Genomic DNA, 23,600 nt, shown 5'->3' on the forward strand with positions numbered 1-23,600 from the left:
TTGGTTCCCTCCTTATTCATAGGCATATGCATAATATGGGTGATGTATTATGTATGTATGTATGTAGTCGCTCGCTCGCTAGCTGCCAACAGCCTGTAATGAAAATTGCATTATTATTATTGTTATTATTATTATTATTATTATTATTATTGCGTACGTCATACTCTTGTTCTCTCTCTCACGCGCACCGGATGCAGCCGGTTGCCCCCACCCCACCGACGGCTACTGACCCTCTCTAACAGTAATAATGCCTGTCGGTGCATCTACCTTAAGCTTTTCTTTTCGTTATATACTTTTTTTCTCTCTCTCTCTCTCTCTCCCCCATATCTATTATAGACCTCTCTCTATATACCTGGACTGGAGTAAAGAACAATGGGGAATTTTCATGTCGCTCCTTTCCCAGCCCTACTTTGTGCATTGTGATGCATTATTACCATATTATTATTAAAATTCAGTTGGTAGAAGCAACGTAATCAATGTTATTTTTAATCGGGATTGGGATTGTTACAGCCTAACTGTCTGGCCTGGCCTGGCCGGTTTTGGGAGACTAATTCAGATTGACATGATGATTTATCTCTCATTATTTATTATGTTAGTTACGAGTGGTTGGTTGGGCAATCCCAATCCCAATCCCTTCCATATACTAGTATCTCGTTTCGTTTACTTGATGCTACAAGGCAAGGCAGGGCAAGGCTAAAGCCAAGAGACTAAACAGAAACACCACCACCTCACAGTACAACACAATTACACAAGTCTCTACTGCCTCTCTCTTTCTCCCTCTCCCTGCCTAGCCTGTGGACCGTCTATCTCTACCCTAATCTCCCACTCGCACGCACGCACACCTCAGCTCATCACTACTGGAATCCAGATACGTTCTTGGACATGCATGGATGACGAATGTGCAAATTGCAATGAAGAATAACCAATCAGTTGAGTCAGTCAGTGTCAGTGCCAGTGCCACTGGTTCATCTTCAGTCCTGCCAATGCCAAAATTTACTTCCTCCCTTCTGCCGTCGTGTTCTTCAATATCTGCACCAATTAATTAATTCACAGTGTGCAAACACAATTAAGCACCAATTCGTAGTTAGCTAGGTGCATGGTCGTCGGTCAGTAATAGCTATCTCATCTCATTGAAGCATTAGTAAGTAGATGACATTTTGAGAACAAAACCCACCCCTGCAGTGCAGGCCCGCCTAATAATAACTCAGCATAGCACCTGACCCTGACCCTGACCCAGGCACAAACACTAGCACTAGCTAACACTAAAACCTACACATCATTGTCATCAAGCAGACTTCTTTTAGATTTACATTGTTGAATATTGTCCACGTTGCTAAGAATCCCTTCTTAATATGGTACTAGAGTCATAGTGTCGGTATTGGGTTTGAATACTGCGTGTATTTTCGAGATTATCATATCGAGGGGACAAATGTTGAATATTGTCCCACATATATGCTATTATTTGGAGTTATCATCAGCCGCCGGCTTCATCCTCTGGCTCTCCTCCTAGTCATAGAACCGCCGCCTGAAGGCCAACGGTACTGGACACACCTTCTCCTACTATCTCCGGCACTCTTCTTATTTCATCGTCACTCTCCATGCCTTCATGAAAAATGAAAAAACACTAATTCTATCAAACTACTGCCACATTAATTAATTCTTTAGAAGCCAGAACCAATTATACCATACTAACACTATACGTGTGTGTATATTTGTACCCTAAGGCCTTAGCTTGCTGTGTATACACATATTAACATATATATATATATATATATATAAATGCATGCATGCGTAAATTAAATTCGAACGAAGAAAGTCCCAAATTTCAGAATGCACATGTGATAAACAAGAAAAGTGCTGCCCGCGAATGCATTGATTAGGACAACTCATGATATATCCTCAACAAGCCAATCATTACTATTAAGTCAATGAATAGCGCAAATCATATTCCCATTTGATAGACAACAACAGGACAGCTACAATAGAATTGGGTGGGGAATAGGAGATGATCATCATGACTCTCGGATCAGGAACTTCAGTCATCTGCAGAATGGGAGTTGCATAAGCATATACAGTATATGCTGAAATGCCGATTGAATTTTTCAGGGAGAGAAACGGATAAAAACCAAAAGGGATGCGAAGAAGAAAAGGGAGAAGCACAGTAACAGGTACGGAAGCAAATAATGAATAATCATCGTCTTCGTCGTCGTCAGTGGTCTACATTGAAGATTTAAGGTGCGGTGCCAAGGAACCTTCTTTGACATCAATCAAGGTGAAGAAGTGGAGCAGAAGTCGAAGATCTCTCGCTACTGGAAGGCAAAGGGGTGGCTGTAACCGACCGAGCCCTCCGCATTCTCCTTTTGCTTGCCTTGTGTTGGAGGTGAAGAAGAGCAGAAGTCGAAGATCTATGAAAGTTTGAATGTAATCTTTGACAAATACAAGCCATGCATGCAGTTGAAGTTGAAGGTAGCTGAGTGAGCTAAGCTAGAGATTAATCAATCAATCCCATCCCATCGCATGTAAGAAATAGATGTTCCCTCTGTATGTAAATGACCTGCTGCTGCCCCCCTGTCCTCCTCCAACATGCCACAAATGACCTCGCAGCTCCAAATCCCCCTTCATCCCTGCACTCTCCCAAACAAATTTAAACAGCCTTAGAGCCCTATCCAATTGCCTCACCCCGTTCCACACCACTTTCTCCTCATCCACCGTCAAGATCTTCCCCATGTGCAAGCATGACCTGTTTCCACTACCCACCACCTGCAGGCCACCGCGAACCTCTACATCAATATCCTTAACAGTGCCATACAGATAGTACACCAGAAGCGTGAACAAGCACCGAGATGAATGGCCTAATGTCTTGGAAAGCTTCTTCTGCACCAAGTGTTCTTGGTATCGAGCCTCCTTGTATCCCATCTTCTTCTTGTCAATCACAACATCCCGAATCTGATACAGCCCCTCTTTCATCGCCTCCAGCTTCAAAACAGGGACAGTTAAGTGCGTCTCCTCACTCAGGCAGTTGATAAGATCGACTGACATTTCAAGAACATCTTCCCATTTTGGAGAATCAGCGGAATTGTTAGTATTATTATTAGTATTACTATTCACATCCCTTGTGGGCGCAAGGCGCATCCATGAACTTTTCTCAGGGTCGTAAGACACACAAGGTTCGAGTAAGTTGAGACAACCGACAAGAATTTGTTGAGCGAGTCTCATCTCCTTGCTTGGTTTATGGCCAATCAAAACTTCAACATCGGACTTCAATCCACATAGTATCTCCACCAGTGCACCGGTCCACACGCTATGTTGTGTGACCTGCGGGCAGATTGTATGCCTCACGATCTTCCTTTGCTGGGCAGAGATGTTCAAAATGTCGGATACTCTAGTCAAGGAACTCACAGTTAGTGCCTCCCTTTGGTGGTGTCTGTTGAAAAGCTGGAAGGTGGAATAATGTGGATTGGAAGCAATCAAGGTCTGCCTGGTTGTTTCCAGCACTGATGGATGCCCTATGAGGACCCTAGCAGTGCTCTTATACGTATGCATTTTGTGCTCCAATTGAGCATCGAAAATTCTTGAATGGTTATGGATGTTCACAAGCCTCCCACCAACCAAGTCCAAATCTTTCATGGAGTGGCTCCATTTCTTCATCTTTGACAAGGCAGTGGCGTACCATTCAGAAGGTAAAACCCCCTGTCCTTCTTCTTCTTGTTCTTCTTCTTCAGGCGATTCTTCTCCATGTGAGTTCCGATGCGCAAACCTCATCACACGCTTCACTTCATTATTGCCTCTGACTGCCAAGTGGTTTGCTCCAAATAGAAAACTTCGGATGAGATTACGCGTCATTCCAATTCAAGCTCGCCTCGCTTTACCGCACATTGAATATCGGCGACCCAAGTCGGAAGTTACGCAGGCATTTCATCGAACAGGTTGGGTGCGACGAGGTGGAGGAGAGGCTGACGGGTGAGAGAGAGATTACATAGAAATAAATTAGGCAAGTGATAGTACTTCAAAGACCACGCCGCCGCCGGTCGCCCCTGAGCTTGGGAATGTCGAGAAATGGGGAAGGTAATATTGTAGCAGTATTGCACGCTAACCTTCAACTCAAGCACGCTTTTGTCTTTCCTTCTCAACTGCCTGTTGCTGTCTATTTGAAACTTTATTCAATAAACGCTCCGATAGTCCGATAGAATAGAATGATTGACATATTTAATAAAATTTGTGAAGGTTTATTCAATACACTCAACAAAAAAAAACAAACAACAAATGATTGATATAATTTGTAGAGCTGCTTATAGAAAATATAAAGATTCCCATATCAATTTCTTTCTTTTTTATTTTTTAATTTTATTTTATTTTTTTTTTGTTTTCGAAAGGATGAAAATGTGTGCAATTAGTGGAATGAATTCTATCAGTTACATCTCCCTCCATCTCTATGTAAAAACCATAATATCTAACAGTAACAGCCAAAACAAAAAAATTTTACAAGCACAGGCCAACGTAAAATGACAGACGGCTTGGCTTGCTACAAAACGTCTTGAGCCCTCCCATTTCAATGAAATTTCCTCTTATTCTCCTTTTTCACACCATTGCCCCCTCATCTCATCTCATTTACAGATATAATAATAGCACATTTGTCCTTCTTCTTCTTCTTCTTCTTTCATTATATCACAACCCCAAGGAGGCCAGGCCAGCCTGCGGACACTCCTCCTCCTCCAGGAGGTAGCGCTGGATAGCAGTTGGGAGTCTTGCAGGAGTGCTCGACCCCCTGGTGTGGTGACCTGTCCCCACAAATATGTAAGCCGGCATACGCTGCTCTGCCCATCGCGCAGCACTCCTCAGCACTCCCAACTCTGGCTTCAGCATATGAATAGCTTCACTCACATGTAGACCATGCAGGTCAATCATCCTCTCTCCTCTTCCATGCACTGCCATGTCTTGATTCCTGTATACCGTAACATAACATAACAAACCCAAATTGGCAACTCAATTACCTTAAACCTTACATAGGCGTTACAACTTACAAGCACATACATGTACAACTGCAATTGCAATTGCAATTACAATTACAAGTGCATGTAGCTAAATAGTTTGGACACCTTTCATGGTTTCAAGTCTTTCTTTTAGTTTCACCATATTCATATATTGTCAGCAGCAAGGTGTCCAGCACTTACCTTCTACAGCACCAATGATGTAACAAACAACGAACCTCTGCCCAAATATTGATTCCTGTGCTTTTCCATGCGCTGCTTTCATCCGCATATTGTGCAACTGTCCTTTACTGTGCTCGTGCTCAACTCCTTGGCTAAGGCCTTGTTACCAATAAGGTGAGCTTGGCGTGCCTAAAAGTCGCACAATGAATACACTTAGGCAACGAAAAGTAGGACCCCTGTTAGCGACAAAAAGTACACTAGTAGTATAGGATAAAACCTTCTCATTTACTATAATATTAAGCATCACATTTTATTTTATTTTAAATAATAATAAATAAATAAAGCAATTACAAGTGCTCTCTATTCTCTGCGTGATAAGACAGTTGAAGGCCAAGGACTTCACATAAAACATCTTCTTCTTGAAGCAGCCGCATTATGTCACTTGCAACATATACCTGTTCAAAGTATGCATTGCGAATGCGTGCATGATCACGTACGAGCTTCCTCCCGCATTTCAGAACACATATTTCCTGTCATCTCAAAAAGATCAAAGAAATTGCACATCCATAATAATTTTCCACAGAAAAGCAACTTTAGATATTGTAGCCTCAATATATTTATTACCAACTGCTTCTCCAGTTTCAAGCCAGACAGAAGGTACATCCTGAGCTGATCCCCAGCTTTGCAATCTATCGCCATAAATGCCCCTTTCGTGGCCACCACTGCTGTATGGGATTGACACTACTTTGGAGCCTCTAGTAGATCCAATGTTAGCATCTGAAGAACCACTCCTTGTCATACTCCCAGACGCTAGAATCCTGAGAAGCCATTTTTCTTACTGCAGATGCAAAATCTGTAGCTCCACCAGACGGAATGGATGAACTCGATCTGTACGATAATGTGCTTTCTTTTCCACGTGACTGGTAAGGAGTCGAATTTTGGTGAAGATCAGCAGCACTCATACCGGTTTGGCCTTCTGTCAGAGAAAGAGCAGGAAAATCCAAGGTACTAAGCTTCGGAGTAGATAAGGTCTTCGAATATAGCGTTTCATTTAAACCTCCATCTACCTGAAGCTGCACCAAGTACAATATGCTGTGAGAACCAAATAACACATAGATTTCCAGCATTACCATGCATCGTGCAATGAATAAAATTAATAGTGACCTGGTTGTGTGGGGATGAGTCTTTGATCGCGAGGTCATGGTTCAAATTCCGAAGTTTTCTGGTCTTATTTACCACACATGATTCGCCTAATGTGATTTGTTTTGTATCAACTTAATTTGCAGGCTATTAAGTTTAGTCGAAAATTTCCAAATTATCAAAAAAATTAAATAAATAAATAAATAATAAAATAAAATTAATAGTTATTGGTGATCAGTAGAAACAAGAGCGACGAAATTTTTGAGCGCTTCAATCTTATAAGGGAGTTCTCTCCTCCCTAACCATCCAGTTTAAGTTGCTTTTTAGCGGATTTACAGCTTTGATTACTGTTTTATTATCATTTTCTTAATGTAGATCTACAGTCTTCCTAGAGTTAATCCACGTAGATTTATAGTCTTCCTGGAGTTAATCCAATATATGAATTCTTCATATGTAACTTCATCCCTAATTTTAAATTTGTATTTATTGTTTAAATGTGAAATTTTACTCGTTGTGGAAAGTGCTTCAAAAGAATTGATTATCAAAACTTAATTTCGCTTCCTATTCATTAACAGATTTTGGATCAGAAATGTCTACTTCTTGCTTATAATGTTTTAAATTTGGATGTCATTGAAGTCTTGTTGTAGATAAAGTCACGTACCATCAAGTCAAGAATTTAATTTAAATGAACAAGTATGATCGCATTCTTTAATTTTATAGCTTCGCACTATATGTATATATTTCGCTATTTGATCTTCTATCAGTAGCTCATTTCATTCATGAGAATCTAACTATTTTTGTAATACACAGATCACACACAAACATCTGTATTTGCCCCTAAGAATATACCTCTAGTACCTTGTGAAATTTCCTCCTCCACGCTTACAATTAGGTGTATCCATAGCCTGTCGCTAGACCTTTCGGGAAGAAAGACGTAATCAGATGAACATCTGACCCTTATATGACGACATACAGCAGTACTACATGTGGTGCTCAGATTAATGTCTTGCTAACAACATAGTATCCCTAATGTTAATGACATTGGGATCATAGTTATGCTGAGCTAATTGAAATATCAAGCAGAAAACTAACTCCCATTATCGACCAAAAGGTAGGCAACCACTGCATGCGGAGAATTTGTTCATACCTCAAGCTGAGTAAGCATCTCGATTGTTAGGTTCAATTCACTTCCATTAGCAAAATACACCTCCGCCAGACTTTCAGCTGCAAAACCAGGAGATTGTGAAGCTTAAAAAACTCTATAGGATTGATATCAGCACTGTCCAACAAGAACTGCTCATTTGACATGTCATGTCAGTCAGAAAACCATGTCTCGAGTTTCCATTATAAGAATTTCCTGTTGCAAGAACCTGATTAGTACTCGATATATATTTGTCTCTCCCAGGGTTTAGTAGGCCGGAGAAGGCTGGAAACTTGATGAGGCAGAATGGGACTCCATTAATTAATTCAATCTACCTACCATTACCAATTCTACTACTACTAACATATATATCTACTGCTATTAATTATATACCGTGCTCTGTCTAATCTAAGTCTAGTCTAGTCTAATCTAATCTAATCTAGTCTAGTCTTGTGTGGTTGTCTGTATCATGTAGGGTACATTTATACCATGGATAAGAGTTGGTTTATATTTATTTGTTCGTGTAATTCTTAATACAAATATATATTTAAAAAAATAAATTACATTAAATTATTATTTAAATAAAATTTTAAATTAATATTTCATTTCAAATAACAAACAATCAAGAAATTGATAACATGTATCTACTGCTATATATAATAATAATAATAATAATAACAACAACGTTGAAATGTCAATTCTCTTAATTAATTAGTTGTCCTATGTATTTTATATACACTCACGCACAACATGCTTACTATTTATTTAATCAGGGTCCACAGCTATATCATAATAATAATAATAATAATAATAATAATAATAATAAATACTAATTAATAATAATGCACGTTAGCACCTAGCTATCACACAATTCTCACCTACATACCACAACCCTATTATTAATGTATTATTATTATTTATTCAATACCGAACCACACAGCATCACACAACTTTGACAAAACAAATATTGAACCACAACTTGCCACGCAATCAATTTAAATACACAATTCATAACGGTGATACCATGAATTTAAATTCAAAAAATTGAATACACTGAAATTAGATAAATTAAAATAACAAAATAAATATATTGAAAGTGAACAAAAAAAAAAAAAAAGGAAAAAAAATGAATAAATAGACAGGTGGAGCCTAATAATCTTGAAATTGATTAGCAGCAGCAGGAGGAGGCACTCAGCCAATTACCATCCATGCAAAGAAGCTGTTGCCTTCTCCCACACAACACTTGTTGCATTTTTTTAATAATACAAATATTCATGCTTTCCATACAATATTTTTTAGTCACAGATAAGATCGAGGGGTGGAGCCTGGAGGGGAGGGAGAACAGATCAAATCAACAACCAGTATATATTAATATAGAGAGTTGAAACACGCGCACACTTGAGTGGTTGATTATTACAAGTTTAATTAGTTTGGGTGGTGGTGCCCAGTGGTAGATTATTCAATTATACCCTAGTAAATTGTTAATTAGATTACTAGTACTATCATTATAATACTACTAGTAAGTCATGTGTATACAGATACAGTGGCTGGCTGCGTCCTCTTCTCTCTATGATCAGCTAGCTAGCTGCAGCAAGATCAGATCAGGTCAGGTCAAATCATACGGTTGGCTGATACATATATATATATATATACGACCCACATGATTTGACTTAATAAGGTAATAGTATAATACTAGTCTCATGTCACTCTTGTACTACAGGCCAAGATGTCTTATGTAGTTAAGTTAAGTTGCATATATACTATAATAATATAATAAAGGTCTGTGTCTACTTCTTCTACTGCTGAGCTGATCATACCACTAGCTAACAAACTAATTAGCTAATTAGGCTCATAATTCCCCTCCTTCAGGCTTCAAGTAAGGCAATCCCATCCCCATCCCCACAAATAAGGATACTATATATATATATAGTGATTTGTTTTGATCCATCCATCCATCCATCCGTTGTCCTGATCTCCTGCGGTCCACCCCTTATTCTTCTTCTTCTGTTTATCATTCACTCCCTCATTTATCACCACTTCTTCTTCTTCTTCTTCTTTCTTCTTGGTACTGTAGTACTAACTAGTACCGGTACTGTATAATATATATATATATGGGAGGCTCAGGGTCAGGCTCATCCTGTCTCAGCATCGTCTCCCTCGCCGGGGCCTTCCTCCGCCGCTCTGTGGCCGCTGCTGGGCTCTCCTCCCACACTGTTGCGATCGACGACGACACCACCATCCACTTCTGGGGTCCTGCGGTGAGTGCGACCTCTTCCAATTCCAATTCCAAACCTAACCTGGTCCTCATCCATGGGTTCGGCCCTGAGAGCATATGGCAATGGCGCCACCAAATGTGCTTCTTCGCCCCCTTTTATAACGTCTACGCCCCCGACCTGCTCTTCTTCGGCGACTCCTACACCAAGTCCCCCGAGAGATCCGAGCTCTTCCAGGCCGCCTGCTTGGTCAAGCTCTTTGACAAACTCGGACTCCGCCGGTATAATATATATGTCATCTATGTGATTTATATGATATATATACTAGCATTAATTCAATTACGCTCTCCAATGCATACTTGCTTGTATTATATATATATATATATAGGTACTGGGTAGTAGGCACGAGCTACGGGGGATTTGTGGCGTACTGGATGGCGAGCATGTGGTCGGAGAGGGTAGAGAAGGTGGTGATCGCCAGCTCGGCCGTGAACATGGTGGCCACCGACAACGCAGACCTGCTCAAGAAAGCCCAGGCGGAGAAGATCGAGGACCTGCTGCTGCCCACCACCGGCCGCCGCCTTCGGACCATGCTCGCCTTCGCCCTCTACAAGCGGCCCCCTGTCTACATCCCCGCCTTCTTCCTCGACGACTTCATCGACGTGAGTGAGCGAGGGAGATCAGCTATCATTCATTAATTACATTGCTTGCTTGCTTGCTGCACAGATTAATCCGAGATCAGGTCGAGTTCCATCCTAATTAGAGACGTTAGCTGACAGATTGGTAATTTTGATTTGCAGAAACTGTACTCCGAAAATAGGGCGGAGAAGCTGCAGCTGCTGAAAGGATTGAGCGTGGGAAAGAGCGACCATCCCCTTCCATTATCTCCACTCTCACAGGTAGGTGCTTGTCCGTCTTCTCTCCTTTCCTTTCTTTTCCTTTCCGATCCTGTGGAGGGCGGGCAGGGCAGGGCAGCCAAACATATGCATACTCTACTCCTCCTATTAATTGCTTCTTCATTATTAATCACTACTATTACAACAAGACCGGCGGCATCCATGGTCCTACAGTATGTCAATTCACAATTAGTTACAATAATAATAATATAATTATTAACGGCGGGGTTGCTTCTGCTGCAGCAAGTGTTGATTGTGTGGGGAGAGCATGACCGGATATTCCCATTGGAGAGAGCCAGACAGCTGCAGAAGTGCGTACCTGCTCTTTCTTTTTTGTAGATATTTTATTGATCGTCATTGAGAGTGACCTGGTGCTGGTGTTGGTTGCTCCAATCAATTGTGTCTTTATATATGTATTGTTATTAATTGGTACTGCAGACTGCTGGGGGAGAGTACTCAATTGGAAGTGATGGAGAAGACGTCACATGTGCCCCAACTAGAAGATCCGCATAAATTCAACTTCATTCTCCGCAGCTTCTTCTTACAGCCCCAGCTGCAATGACATACATACCTGATACCTGAACCTGATAGGCTGATACTGCCTTCTTTCTTATTATTTATATAGATAAAAAAAATATAATAATATATAGGTTATATATGTATGTTACGTCGTTGATCTAGTAGTCTGTTTGCATCTCTCTTCAATTCTCCTGCTCAAGTCTACGAGTCTACTAATCAAGTTTAGTTCACTACATTAGTACTACTATGTAGTACTCCACTTGGTATAGTATAGTATATGGGCTGGGCTGGGCTTGTCATAACTACAGCCTTCCTGTCTTGACTCTGGATGATGATTAGGATTCATTCAATACACTTACATTCACCCTCAACAAATAAAATAATTAAAATGCATACTTTTTCTTATCTTCCAAGTTTTCTCACGTTGGACTTCTATAAAAGAAAAAAATATATATATTTTTAATAGATTATTCTCAATGAATAGTATATATATATATATATAAACCGAGTCTTAATTTGTGGGTTTAATTCGATTGTGCAAAGTAAATATATATCTACCAATATACATACTAGTGTATTTAAGCCAACGAATACAATGCCAATAAATAAATAAATAATCCAGCCGTGTAAGTAAAAAATAAAAATCCGTGTTTGGTTTGAGTTTGACTGGTCAACGACGACCATTTCTACTCTACTCTACTGTAGTAGCACAAAAAAGTAAACACCACTGCGCTACAAGAAACCAAACCAAACCCTCTACCCCTACCCAGCAGTTCCCTCAGCTCACCCTCGGACACAGAGAGAGAGAGAGAGAGACGCATCTCCTCTGATCCTCTGCACTCCGCCGCAGCGTCCAGTTTTCTTAGGCGGCCACCCCGCTGTCCATGCGTCCGTCACCTGTGGGCTGTGGCTGAGGTTGAGGCTCCCCAGATCCACCCGCCACTGATTCCTCTACCTTTTCTTTTTACCAGATCCTCAATCCACCCACCTGAAAGATCCTCCATCTCCATCTCCATCTCCCCTTTAAAACCAACTCTCCTACATTAGATCCTATCACTCCCTCACCCCGATACACCTGTTGCCGAATTTGTTGCTTCGCATACGCCCTTCCTTGTCTAGGCCTAGGTATGTATTAAGCCGTGTTTGCCCATTCGCTTTCTTCCCACCGACTATATACATGCCCAGGACAGGAACGCAGGCTCACTAGTTGCTATATATAATTTAGGTAAAACGATATGCTTAGTGCTTTCGTTTCTCTGTTTGTTTGTTTGTTTCTTCCTGCACTTTTCACGGCTGCATTCCCTTTAGTTCAAACGGGCTTTACATGTTCTAGAATATACTCTTGTATGTATGTATATTCATGCTGAGAAAAGCTTATGGTGATTGAGCGTTGCGTTACCCGTACAGGTTTTTGGTGTATGTGGGGTATGATTATTTCATTGCTTAAAAACTTTTGAGAAGAAGATTTACCCAATACTGGGCTCTTTATTCACTTTGTATGCTTTTGTCGTTGCACAGGAATCTCCTTTTTATATTGTGCTGTCACTCTTTGTATTGCGACTACTGACATGTGGCTTTAATCCATGAAGAAAACAAAATTCACCTATAGATATTAATAAGTTCTACATAATCATTGGTTGAGATTTTTGTCTCTCGTATGATCTTCATTCTTCTGCTGCTAAACAATAATATCTTACAGTTAGGTGCCAAGCACCAATGCCTAGATGATTGGTCCACATAGATCCTAAGCAACACCTTGAGAATACATGGTATTTCTGTTGTGTCCTCAAATCAATAAGATGGGGCTACTCTGCAGCAGACAGCGCCACAATCAAGCTGATTCTGAAGGGAATGAGCAGGTTTTTCCTATTTCAAACTTACAAAGTTTGACAACCATTCAGCTATATGTGACGTGGTTGTTCCATCATTGTATGGTGTATTTTATGTTGAGTAAATTTTCAGACTGCTGAAATAGAAAGACAGATCGAGCAAGAAACAAAGGCAGAGAAGCATATTCAGAAACTTCTATTACTTGGTGAGAATCATAATCCTTTATTAGTACTTGTTATGGCGCTCTTTTCGGGGTGTTTTGGCCATTTAATGTCCCAGTAATACATGAAACTGAATTTGGTATGTGTTTATTGTCCCAGCAGGCTACAGTTTTCATTATCCATTTTAGATGTATTTGGATTTTCTGGTTTGCTTGAGACGTTATTTTACATCATTTATGGAGAGACGCATCTGTTAGCAATTTAACTTTATAATTGATCCTTGAGACAAAAAAAAAAATTGGAAGTGATTGCATAAGCCACCATAAAGGTGTTTCTATATCCAAACTTCCATTGCCGTGCATTTATTAGGAAATGTGCCAAGTATGAAGCTTTATTAAAAGATTGCTGCTAGTTTAGGAAGGTAATCATATCAAGGGAACTCTGCCTATCAATTTAATGTGGAATTTAAAACCTGGTGCTTGTCAAGGACTTTGTTGAGGATTTTTCATCACAATAATATTATAATTAAGAACCGATCTTTACTATTCATGATTCAGGTGCTGGGGATTCTGGGAAGTCCACTATTTTCAAGCAGGCAAGATTTTGTGTTCTTTTCTTTATCAAGCAAGTTAGTTTATTTGTGAATGGATCTATGCCTTCAGTTGAACACAACTCCGTACTTAAAGTGGTTTGAACATCATGCAGATAAAACTTTTATTTCAGAGTGGATTTGATGAGACTGAGCTAAGAGGATATATCCCAGTCATCCATGCCAATATTTATCAGACAATAAAAGTATGAAATATAGAAAGGGTGTGTTGGTTTTTTATTTTTTATTTGTTTCCCTTTGGCATTGCATAGAATATTCATATTTCTGTTGGTTGATTGTATGCATGAAATATTCTGATGACCTTATTATTGATATTTAAAGTGAATGGTTTGAATAACATTTATTCTGAAATACATCTACAGATATTATATGATGGATCCAAGGAACTATCTCAAAACTTAGAAGACTCCTCAAAGTTCACCATATCTGATGAAAACAAGGTCTGCAGCCAGTACTTGTGTAAAGAATGAAAATTAAAGAACTTACTAAATAGACTTCTTTAGGGGGCAGAAGTTGACGTTCAATTTTCATGTTTATTTGTTATTTATTTATTTATTATTAATATATATATATGTATATATATATTTGCATCAGTTGATAGGAGAGAAATTTTCAGAAATTGGTGGTAGGTTGGATTATCCATGTCTGACCAAAGGGCTTGCACATGAGATTGAAACACTTTGGAAAGATGATGCCATACAAGTAAGTGGTGCTTTGCATGAATGGTCTAGAATATTCATTCACTGAAACTTAAAGTTATAGAATTAAGTGATTATGTCTTCAATGGCATACATATGTGTCTGTGTGTGTGAGTTGGTTGGTGCACATTCTATTTGCATAGAATTAAATTTATTTTGTTATGGCAGGAAACGTATTCCCATAGCAATGAACTTCAGGTTCCGGATTGCGCCCATTATTTTATGGAAAATTTGCAGAGATTGTCAAATGCAGACTATGTTCCTACAAAGGTATGCTGAGAATGAGCTTCTTCCTTCTTCCCATATATGAATATAGAATAATTAACCTAATGGTATATTCCACTGACTGCATAAACCATTGCATTTAGTATTATGCATACTTCCAATATGTTCCTATTTCCTATATAATAGTAGATAGAATTTTCATTGGTGAGACTGCTTGATTGTGAGATGGTTATAGTTATTTGATATCACACAACTAACTTCATAATGCAGTCTATCAACTGCAATATCTTTTAGTTTCAAAACTATCTTTCAGTAGCTCTTTGAGTTGAATAAGATCTCAAAGTAGTTTGATAATGTAAACTCACCTGTATTTCAGGGCTCTTTTCCCTATCCCAAGCCAAAAGGCCTAAATGACAACCTGTCTTCTTTTTGGGAGAGAGATAATCTGTCTTCTGATGATGCATTCTTAATCTTGCTAGATCAGGGCACCACATTTTGGGTGGCGTATCTCCACAGTATTGCATATAACACCAGACATCTTTTCAATCCGAAGCACCATCTTAAATTTCATGTCGTCCTCCCTTATTAATTTGGGTGGTTGGACTGTTCTTGCAAAGTAATTATTTATTTCCCAAGAGAATTTAATGAAATAATCAAAATTCAAGATTCTTTTCCGGTGATTCGACTTGAGTACTTCTAATTTTATTAATAAAGAAATAATATAACCCTAAAGGACTTATACTAATCAGAAATCTAACTCTACAACCCCTATAAAATTTGGACATTAATCTTAGATTTCTTTGTTCTACCAACTTGTTTGTGTTATTTAATAATCTAGCAGGCCTCAACTCAATTCTAATGGGTTAGCTTTAGTGCTCTATTTCCTAATGCTTTCTCACGTATCCGTATATTTTATTTTTTTTATTATGTAAACAGACATCAATCCAACTTAGTTAAGTTTTGTGGTTCTGGATGGTTGTCTTGATGTGCTGTGAAGCTGCTATGTTTTTGAGTCATTTAACACTTGCTATTTGGATCATCTTTCCTACTGCCTCATGCTCCAATATCATTTGCTATATGAGAACAGTTGAAACTTTTGTTACGGTTGCTTTAATATTTTTGCTTTGATGTAGGAAGATGTTCTTTATGCCCGAGTTCGAACAACTGGTGTTGTAGAAATCCAATTCAGGTGACTAATGATCCCATTTTCTTGCTGTAAAATTTTTGAACCAATTCATTTCAGTTCAGCAACTTTTTAAACCTCTTGTGTAGAAACAGTTTATTGAGTCTGTGTCATGATGCTAGTCGACTTTTCTTACTGTGATTCAATCATTTTTGGAAATGAGAATAAGATAGGTGTCTCTATATCTTGCACCAGAAAATCCATTTCCATGCTCCTCCAACTTCATTTTTATGTCTTAGGCGTGTGTTCTGTTTCATGTCATGTGCATCAGCAACCTTGAAAGTGCTTGGTGTGATTCGGATGATGTTCAATGTGAAGCATGTCTAATTGTTTAGATGTTTGCAGCCCAGTTGGAGAGAACAAAAAAAGTGGAGAAGTGTATCGGCTCTATGATGTTGGAGGCCAGAAAAATGAGAGAAGAAAATGGATTCATCTATTTGATGGTGTTACGGCTGTGATTTTCTGTGCTTCTATAAGCGAGTATGGCTGATTCTCTTGAAGTTTGAAAAATATCCCACCTTTTCATCATTCGGCATGGAGTTAGTTGTCTAGAATTTCATTGTCATGGTTGTCACAGTTAAATTTATACTTGTAGTAGTTTGGTGATTTTTTTATGATACTATTTTTACATGGTGCAACACTTTCCAGGTACGATCAAACTCTTTTTGAAGATGATAACAAGAACAGAATGATGGAGACAAAGGAGCTATTTGAGTGGGTCCTTAAACAGCCTTGCTTTGAGGTTGCATCTATGAAATGCTGGAAGACTATATGTTCTAGTTTTGATTCTGATGCCTGGCTAAGCACCATCTTCTTCTCTCTTCTATGCAGAAAACCTCGTTCATGCTGTTTTTGAACAAATTTGATTTATTTGAAAAGAAGGTTTTAAAAGTAAGCATATCATAAGATTTTGCTAATCGTTCATTTGAAGCTTGCTTGAAATCAGGATATCATAGTGTTGTTTTATGCAGGTTCCCCTGAATGTATGCGGGTGGTTCAAGGACTACCAACCGGTTTCAACAGGGAAACAAGAAATTGAGCATGCGTATGAGTAAGCACTTTCTTGAGCCCTCTTCTGGAATTGAGAATTATGGTGTGAAGTAGGAGGACCACCGACCACCTGTGATGACTTAGCCGGAAGGCATTTGTTTTGTATCTGCATTTACTACAAATAATCTCTCTTGCCCCGCCGCCATTATATTAATATTATTATTGTTTCCCAACCAACAGGTTTGTGAAGAAGAAGTTTGAGGAAGTGTACTTTCAGAGCACCTCGCCTGATCGGGTGGACCGGGTCTTTAAGATCTACAGAACCACAGCCTTGGATCAAAAGCTTGTGAAGAAGACCTTCAAGCTGGTGGATGAGACATTGAGACGGCGGAATCTATTTGAAGCGGGACTTTTGTGACACCAGCCAGCGGAGAGGCTAGGCAAGGAATGGCTGCAGTAGCTTCCTTAAGAAGAAGAAGAAGAAGAAGAAGAGTAATGAGATGCATGCAATTTTGTTATTTGATCCTCTCCCACCTCCCACAGGCTGATGGATGACACATTTGAATAGAGTTGTTGTGTTAATGGTCGTTGGTCGGTCCTTATACTCATTCATACAATATTGGGTTGAGCAAACATTTTCCACAGGAAGACACGCCACGCCATGCCATGCCATGCCCTGATTGGTGTTATTATTATTATTATTTTTAAACTCTGGATATACATATAAACATACATAGATATAGATTCACGTCCTGGTTTGTAAATGAAAGGGGTGTGGGTGTAAATCACATTTTATTTGGCATGAGTCCAGTCCAATCCAATCCAGTCTATCTCTATACTTGAGCTTTTGAAGTTTGTAGTCGAGGGAAGGGAGGGTTGTCTTTGAAAGATGATGCAATGTGTTTTGGGGCTGTCTGTGGTGTGTGGTTATGATAATTTGTGATGTAAATGAATGAAGAGGCAACCAGCATTCATTTCAGCATTTCTCAACCAACCCCACCTCCCTGTCCCTGTGGGTCGTCGTGTCGTCTGTCTTTCTATTCCATTTCTCGGTTCGGTTCGGCTGGGATATGATATGAACCGGCGATGCGGTAGGTTCCCAGCTAAATTACCGAGACGCACACTTTCTTCGTTGTTCGTTCTTTCTTTCCTGATTATATTTGTCGGCTTGCATTCATTCACTCACCCACGCACATGATACATACATACAGTATACAGAGGCTACAACAATCAAATCAAATCAAAATCAAATCAATTCAGCGGTGGGCTATTCTGCTACGACTCCCCTTCAACGTTTCCCTTTTTGGCCTTTTCAAATGACCGAATTTCTTGCAAGGAAAAGTCTTTTAAAAGAATTTACTTATTTTTTCGATTGAACCGTACGAGAGAGAGAGAAAGAGGGGAGATCATTCAGCAGCAGCAGCAGCAGCATCAGCGTCAGCATATTCCTTTCCTTTCCTTCCCTTGCCGCCTCCTCTTCTTTTCCTCTCGACCCAACAAACAATTAACCCCTTTCGTTTTCGTTTTCTTTTTTTCCTTCTCTTTCCAGAATCAGTCAGATCTTTCTTGTAAAGGAGGAGGTGATCTGCCCATCTCAAACATTCCTTCATCTTCCATCCTTTACACGCCCCTTCCCTTCCCAGGTTTCTTTCCCATTCGCCTGTTATTCATTTTTCTTTCTAAATGTACACATTAATTAATCATCTGCATGCCCTATCTATCGATTGTTTTGTTTTTTTGCGTCTTCGTATGATTCCATGGATTTTATTTCAATGCCGGCAGTCACCCCAACTTTCCTTTTTTTCCTTTTCTCTCTGGTTCAATGTTTTGAAAATTTAGCTTCAACGTTTGATCAATTTTACGTCTACTGCTGATTTTGTGTTGGAAGATTTCATCTCTTTCCTAGTTTCGTGGTGCTTGCCAAATTATTACCGGTGCCGCGTCAAAATTTTGTTGATTACATCACCATTGTTGCTTCGTGTGTGTGTAGGTGCCATTATCTTTGGAAAGATGCATGAACTCGAAGTTGCGTTCGACTTTCCTGTGTAATATATATATCTTTCTATTTCTTTGCATTTACTTCCAAAATTGGATATATATATATATATTAGCTGAGATTTCTCTATGTGAGGTGCCGTTCTCTTCTTAATATTTGTCCTGATAAGTTTGTGCATATGAATACTCCAAATTTTCAGCTTGAGATGGATAACTCTTTCCCCAGTTGCATTTAAACGTGACTAAGCTCTGTTATCAGATTCAGGTTCAAATGAACTACTGCAAGAAACCGTAGCCATATCAAGAATTCTACCGAGAGCGAGTAATAGTTCACCATGGGAAATGATTGGTTGTACTTCATTGAACCTGATGGCAGTTCAAGTGGGTTTTTTCTTATGGATCCGCTTCTCTCCCATATTACTTCTTTGGTTGACAATTCAAGATATCTTTTTATGCCCGGAAGTTTGGCCATTCAAGAAGCTTTTGGCAGCATGTCAAAGTTTTCTGGTGCCGTTGTTATCTGGCTTTTGCGGGGATCAAGTCTCAATATTAACCATAAATTACCCCGAAAATTCAGTTGCTCAAATGTTTTGACACAAGTAAAGCACATACCTTCTATTAAATGTGATTTAACAGGATTTTTTAGAAAGTCGAAGTGCAGAAGGGAAATATCTGCCATTCCGTTGGCTGGTAAGCTTTCTAATTTTGCTCTGGGACAAATGTGGAAGGAGGTTGAATGGCTCCAGTCGTTCCCAGTGCTCTCATTAATGGCTGCAATGGTACCGCCATTCACAAATGTGTAAGCTTCTTGTTTGAATAAATGAGCTAGGAAACATTTTTTCCCCCTCTCACAGCAACATCTCATAATCTGTGTATGGAAACAAGATTATACTTCTCTGTTCTACTCAGGCATCAAGCATTCCCTTTTCTCTCTTATAACACTGACTTTCTGTGTGGTTTTCAGTGCTTCGAATATTCTAACCATTCCATTGGAGGCGGGATCTGTGGAAGCACAGGGATCACTTGATCAAAGACCCTGTGAGATTGAGAATCGAGGATGTGGACCCTGCACTGATCTTTACTTACAAAATTTAGCTTGGTCAAAGACAACTGAACCTAGAACTGGCATTGAGTTCCCTACTTTATTGGACAACTCTATTTGCGACGAAAGGAGTTCAACATTCACTCCTGAGGTCAGCGTGCCCAATTTAAAGTTAGTGGAACTGTCATTGGATTTGTATTATAATTATTTTCCAACTTTAATTTATATGGTCTTAATGTAGTATAGTTGGAAGCACTGACATCCCCTGGTGATGTATACAGTGCATCCTTAATGAAAATTATTTCAATCAATCACACTTTGTGTATCCTTATATATACAGCTCCATCACTTGCCCCATATAACTTGGAATTACTGGAAAGAAAAGAGAATGATACACAACTCGTTCCAGAGTGACAATGCCATGTCTCCTAGAGAATAGCCATCTACTTTCATGTCCTATGTATGGAAACTGATGCTGTCTTTACTTTTGTAGGGGTCATGATTTTCCTTGTAGAAATAAAATATTTTGGCATTTCTTAAACGTGTGCATAACTGACATAAATCGTAGCTATATAGAGCTGCAACAAGTCAAGTTTAATTTAAGTTTGCTATATTGTTGCCAATATAAGCTTTCAGTTTCATTCCTGCTTGTTTCTTTTCCAGTTGTGATAAGCAAGATATAAAAGATATAAACAATTTTGATGTATAAATATAAACTTCTCTCTCTCTCTCTCTCTCTCACTCACTCATGCTTTTTAGCTTGTGTGTATATGACCTTAAGTTTCTTGTGGAGGTTGATTCTTTTGACTCTACACCCCCAACTTCAGGTCCTTGTTGGAACTGGTTCAAGAACAATGACCATAGTAAGGATTAAATCTCTGAAACTCTATGCATTTGGCTTCTGTAAGTCCTTTTACTTGCACTGAATCCTTTTAGCACTGGTCTTTTTATCTACTCTCCAAATTCATGTATGCAATTGTTCACCAGATGTTCATCCTTTTGATGTCTGTGAGAAATTGGGTCCAAAGTATAGTTGCATTCCAGAGGATGAATTGTACAAGAATCAAGACTTTTATCGGGATCTTCTAAGGTTTGTTTCAAATTTCTCTGGATAATGTAATAGTTTTTATATTGAAATGGCTTTCTTGTGATATCGTCTGTGTTAGTGCACTCCATTTTTCTTGAGGATCTCTGGAAGCGGCTAACATTGTCCAACACATTCCATGGTGTAGGATGTTAGATTATGTTTAGAATAATTAATGCAAGATAGTTACATACATAAAGCGCTCATTCAAGGGTACAACAATGCCCACACTCATCTGGGATATTTTATCTTTGCGGAAGCAATCGAAGCACAAAACTTTTTAAAATATCTTGATGTTGGTTTAAGTTGCTTTATTATAACAAATATAATTTGTCTCTCGTGTTACTTAGTTTTTGATGTTTGCATATATTTAGGGATGAAAATAGGCCAGGTCAGGCCAGGCTTTGGTTAAACAGGCCAGGCTTTGGTTAAACAGGCCAGACCTATTTTGAAAAACTAAGACCTGAGTCTGACTTATTAGCTTATAATAAAAAAAATTATACAGTCTGAGCTTGGCCTATGTTTAAGGCTGTGTAGCCTACAAGCCTATTTAAAAGTCTATATAATAATTAATTTTTTACTTTTTAAAATTTAATATTATTAAAAAAATTATAGTTATAATCAATCAATTTTATACTGGGTTAAATCACTAAATTTTTTTTTTAAAAAAAATTATAAATATATAATAATTTTATATATTAAATCAAAATTATATATATAAATAGGCCGATCCGATGGGCCTAAAAAACATTTTGTAAAGCATAAGTCTATTCTAATTAATTAAATAGACTTTAAAATAAGCCTATATCGAATTTTTTAAATAAATAGGTCAGGCCGAGCCAGGCCTTATACATGCCAGGCTGTAAACACCTAATAGGCCGCCTTGCCTATTTCCACTCCCTACATATTTTCAATACCAGCCTCTCACAAATCGTTTTGGTGTCATGCACATTTCTGTAGCAAGCAACACCGCTGTCTTTACTTCACTTATAACAAGCACATCATGTCTCATTTGAAACAAATTGGGAAAGAATATCAATGTTGTATTTACTGAAACCTTTTTGTTCTTGCTGCAGGGAGGATATCAACATGACACTTAGGCTTGTTGTCAATTGCAATGGGATCAAAATCAATACCGTGAAAGAGTAAGCCAATTCATGTTAATACCACTGGGGAGAAGTTGTCTTCCTGAAATTCTGCATGTTAATGAAATATGAACCATTCTAAATCATATTATAAATGTATTCATGTAGTGCTTTCGAGAAAGCCCTCAGAGTCCGATTAGCAAGAGTAAGCCTTCTAAATTTTTTGCTCCTGAAGTGATATTGTTGGGTTCTAGTTGGTGACAAACTATCACTCTTTTCTAGACAAATCCTGATACTGATTTTGGCTGCCTACAAACATTCGGTACCCTCTTCTCAAAGGATATTCCCCTACATGTGGTATGGATAATTCTATTTCATGTTGTCTTATCATGTGTGTTTCATGGAACCGTGCAACTAATACAAAGCAAAATTTTCTCAGGGAACAACAATTAATTTCCGTCGAACAGCTGATGGACATCTAGTTACTGAAGGTGAGGGCATTTTGAAAACTTAAAAAAACCATAACTGTGCTTTTGATCATATTTTTACTTTGAGATGTTCTTTGTCTGATTATATGCGAAGAACCGGTGTATGTCAAGCACTGAATGGCAGATATAACCATTTGAATGTTTTTATTCATTTGACAGTGGGTGGGAATAATCTTGGGGCAGTCCATAGCATAGACTTATGCAGTAAGTACACTGTTTCTTCCTCAAGTGTTGGTTTACTTGTTTCCACCGCTAGCTTTCAGGCTATTATATGTATATATGCAGGGGCCTTTTTTGGCATGTACATTGGTGATGTTCCTGTATGTGAACAAACGAAAGAAGAAATTGGTAAAAATGTAGCTAGCATCATTGGGACGTGCTGAGGTTGAGGCTAAGGCTACTTAATGCTTTTGATGTACGGAACCTGCACTGCTGAAAGATATTGAGGTTGTGGGACCTGTGGAAATGATTAAGGATTGCAAGTTCAGTGTTTCTAGGCTTATTCTTTCCTTGTGGTAAGTGATGGATCGATCATTCCAATAGGGGGCTGTAGTTTATGTCAAGAAGCCCTATAGTTTTTACCAGGGCTTCCGCCATGATTCTTTGTTACTTGCTACAGCAAGAGATTGTCCTTGTTGCCCCTACAACCAAGAAAGTGTAGTGTAATTACCAATTCATTTACTTGAGTTACGATATGAATCATCATCATCCAAGGATGAATATATATATATATATTGTTGCGGAAAGCCGAGGCTTAGTAGCAGCAGCAGACATCTTACAGTGAGTAAATGTGTCAAATTTTAGTTTTAAAGTAGTTAAAATTAGAGTTGAGTGTGATGAGTCTGAATATATGGATATGGAAGAGAAGCAAGCAAAGCATGCAGCAAATGTTTGCGTGGTGCAACTAACTAATATACATGATCATCTGCTGCTACCCAACCCAAAATAGAGAAAATAACAACTCATGTTAATTGCTTCTCTTTTCATGGTTAACCAACTGTTGAAATCTGTTGAAAAGTGATACGAGTTTCCTTTTGGCTCATCTGTTACTGCCAAGTGGGCTTAGAGTTTAGAGTATATAGATAGTTATGTTCCTAGCCATATTATAATAAAATCTCTGATTTCTGCCTGTGAAACATAAGTTGGTTGG

At 38.8% G+C, this 23,600-nt stretch overlaps 5 protein-coding genes across 12 annotated transcripts; 3 read left to right on the plus strand and 2 right to left on the minus strand.

The window, feature by feature from the left end:
• Positions 1 to 1,826: 1,826 nt before the first annotated feature.
• LOC127265441 (uncharacterized) lies at positions 1,827 to 4,238 on the minus strand. The gene has a single exon (XM_051295223.1). It carries the CDS (start codon positions 3,841 to 3,843, stop codon positions 2,500 to 2,502), a length of 1,344 nt encoding a protein of 447 aa, XP_051151180.1. The 5' UTR covers positions 3,844 to 4,238; the 3' UTR covers positions 1,827 to 2,499.
• A 103-nt stretch (positions 4,239 to 4,341) lies between these two features.
• On the minus strand, positions 4,342 to 7,929 carry LOC127265443 (polyadenylate-binding protein-interacting protein 7). Its single transcript, XM_051295224.1, is given in 9 exon segments — positions 4,342 to 4,942; positions 5,207 to 5,277; positions 5,280 to 5,339; positions 5,606 to 5,644; positions 5,646 to 5,680; positions 5,775 to 5,943; positions 5,945 to 6,223; positions 7,438 to 7,539; positions 7,542 to 7,929. Coding segments are annotated over 9 exon segments (1,089 nt in total). The 5' UTR covers positions 7,599 to 7,929; the 3' UTR covers positions 4,342 to 4,665.
• Positions 7,930 to 9,293: 1,364 nt separating this feature from the next.
• LOC127265448 (uncharacterized) lies at positions 9,294 to 11,245 on the plus strand. The gene is made up of 5 exons (XM_051295237.1): positions 9,294 to 9,925; positions 10,033 to 10,306; positions 10,445 to 10,543; positions 10,784 to 10,851; positions 10,979 to 11,245. The coding sequence occupies exons 1-5, from the start codon at positions 9,543 to 9,545 to the stop codon at positions 11,100 to 11,102; spliced, it is 948 nt and encodes a 315-aa protein (XP_051151194.1). The 5' UTR covers positions 9,294 to 9,542; the 3' UTR covers positions 11,103 to 11,245.
• Positions 11,246 to 11,779: 534 nt separating this feature from the next.
• Positions 11,780 to 17,608, plus strand: LOC127265446 (guanine nucleotide-binding protein alpha-1 subunit). 3 transcript variants are annotated; one of them, XM_051295234.1, is made up of 14 exons: positions 11,782 to 12,284; positions 12,759 to 12,918; positions 13,022 to 13,094; positions 13,608 to 13,645; positions 13,756 to 13,845; positions 14,023 to 14,100; positions 14,255 to 14,362; positions 14,527 to 14,628; positions 15,717 to 15,772; positions 16,112 to 16,246; positions 16,415 to 16,508; positions 16,598 to 16,657; positions 16,738 to 16,817; positions 16,997 to 17,608. In XM_051295234.1, exons 2-14 carry the CDS (start codon positions 12,826 to 12,828, stop codon positions 17,172 to 17,174), a joined length of 1,185 nt encoding a protein of 394 aa, XP_051151191.1. In that variant the 5' UTR covers positions 11,782 to 12,284; positions 12,759 to 12,825; the 3' UTR covers positions 17,175 to 17,608. The 3 variants fall into 3 exon arrangements, with proteins under 3 accessions (XP_051151193.1, XP_051151191.1, XP_051151192.1); XM_051295235.1 differs by having other exon boundaries at positions 11,782 to 12,184; XM_051295236.1 differs by lacking the exon at positions 16,112 to 16,246 and having other exon boundaries at positions 11,780 to 12,284.
• Positions 17,609 to 17,995: 387 nt separating this feature from the next.
• Positions 17,996 to 23,196, plus strand: LOC127265445 (fatty-acid-binding protein 2). Of its 6 annotated transcripts, XM_051295228.1 has the most exons (13): positions 17,997 to 18,192; positions 18,306 to 18,399; positions 18,747 to 18,801; positions 19,011 to 19,550; positions 19,716 to 19,944; positions 20,621 to 20,696; positions 20,781 to 20,883; positions 21,954 to 22,022; positions 22,131 to 22,167; positions 22,245 to 22,319; positions 22,402 to 22,453; positions 22,610 to 22,654; positions 22,736 to 23,196. In XM_051295228.1, the coding sequence occupies exons 4-13, from the start codon at positions 19,087 to 19,089 to the stop codon at positions 22,831 to 22,833; spliced, it is 1,248 nt and encodes a 415-aa protein (XP_051151185.1). In that variant the 5' UTR covers positions 17,997 to 18,192; positions 18,306 to 18,399; positions 18,747 to 18,801; positions 19,011 to 19,086; the 3' UTR covers positions 22,834 to 23,196. The 6 variants fall into 6 exon arrangements, with proteins under 6 accessions (XP_051151188.1, XP_051151187.1, XP_051151190.1 ...); XM_051295231.1 differs by having other exon boundaries at positions 17,996 to 18,399; positions 19,017 to 19,550; XM_051295230.1 differs by having other exon boundaries at positions 17,996 to 18,399; positions 18,747 to 18,799.
• The last annotated feature ends 404 nt before the right edge of the window (positions 23,197 to 23,600 follow it).

This window comes from Andrographis paniculata, unplaced genomic scaffold (genome assembly GCF_009805555.1).
Source record: "Andrographis paniculata isolate CXL003 unplaced genomic scaffold, ASM980555v1 Contig73END, whole genome shotgun sequence".
In the NCBI taxonomy this organism is placed as follows: Eukaryota; Viridiplantae; Streptophyta; class Magnoliopsida; order Lamiales; family Acanthaceae; genus Andrographis; species Andrographis paniculata.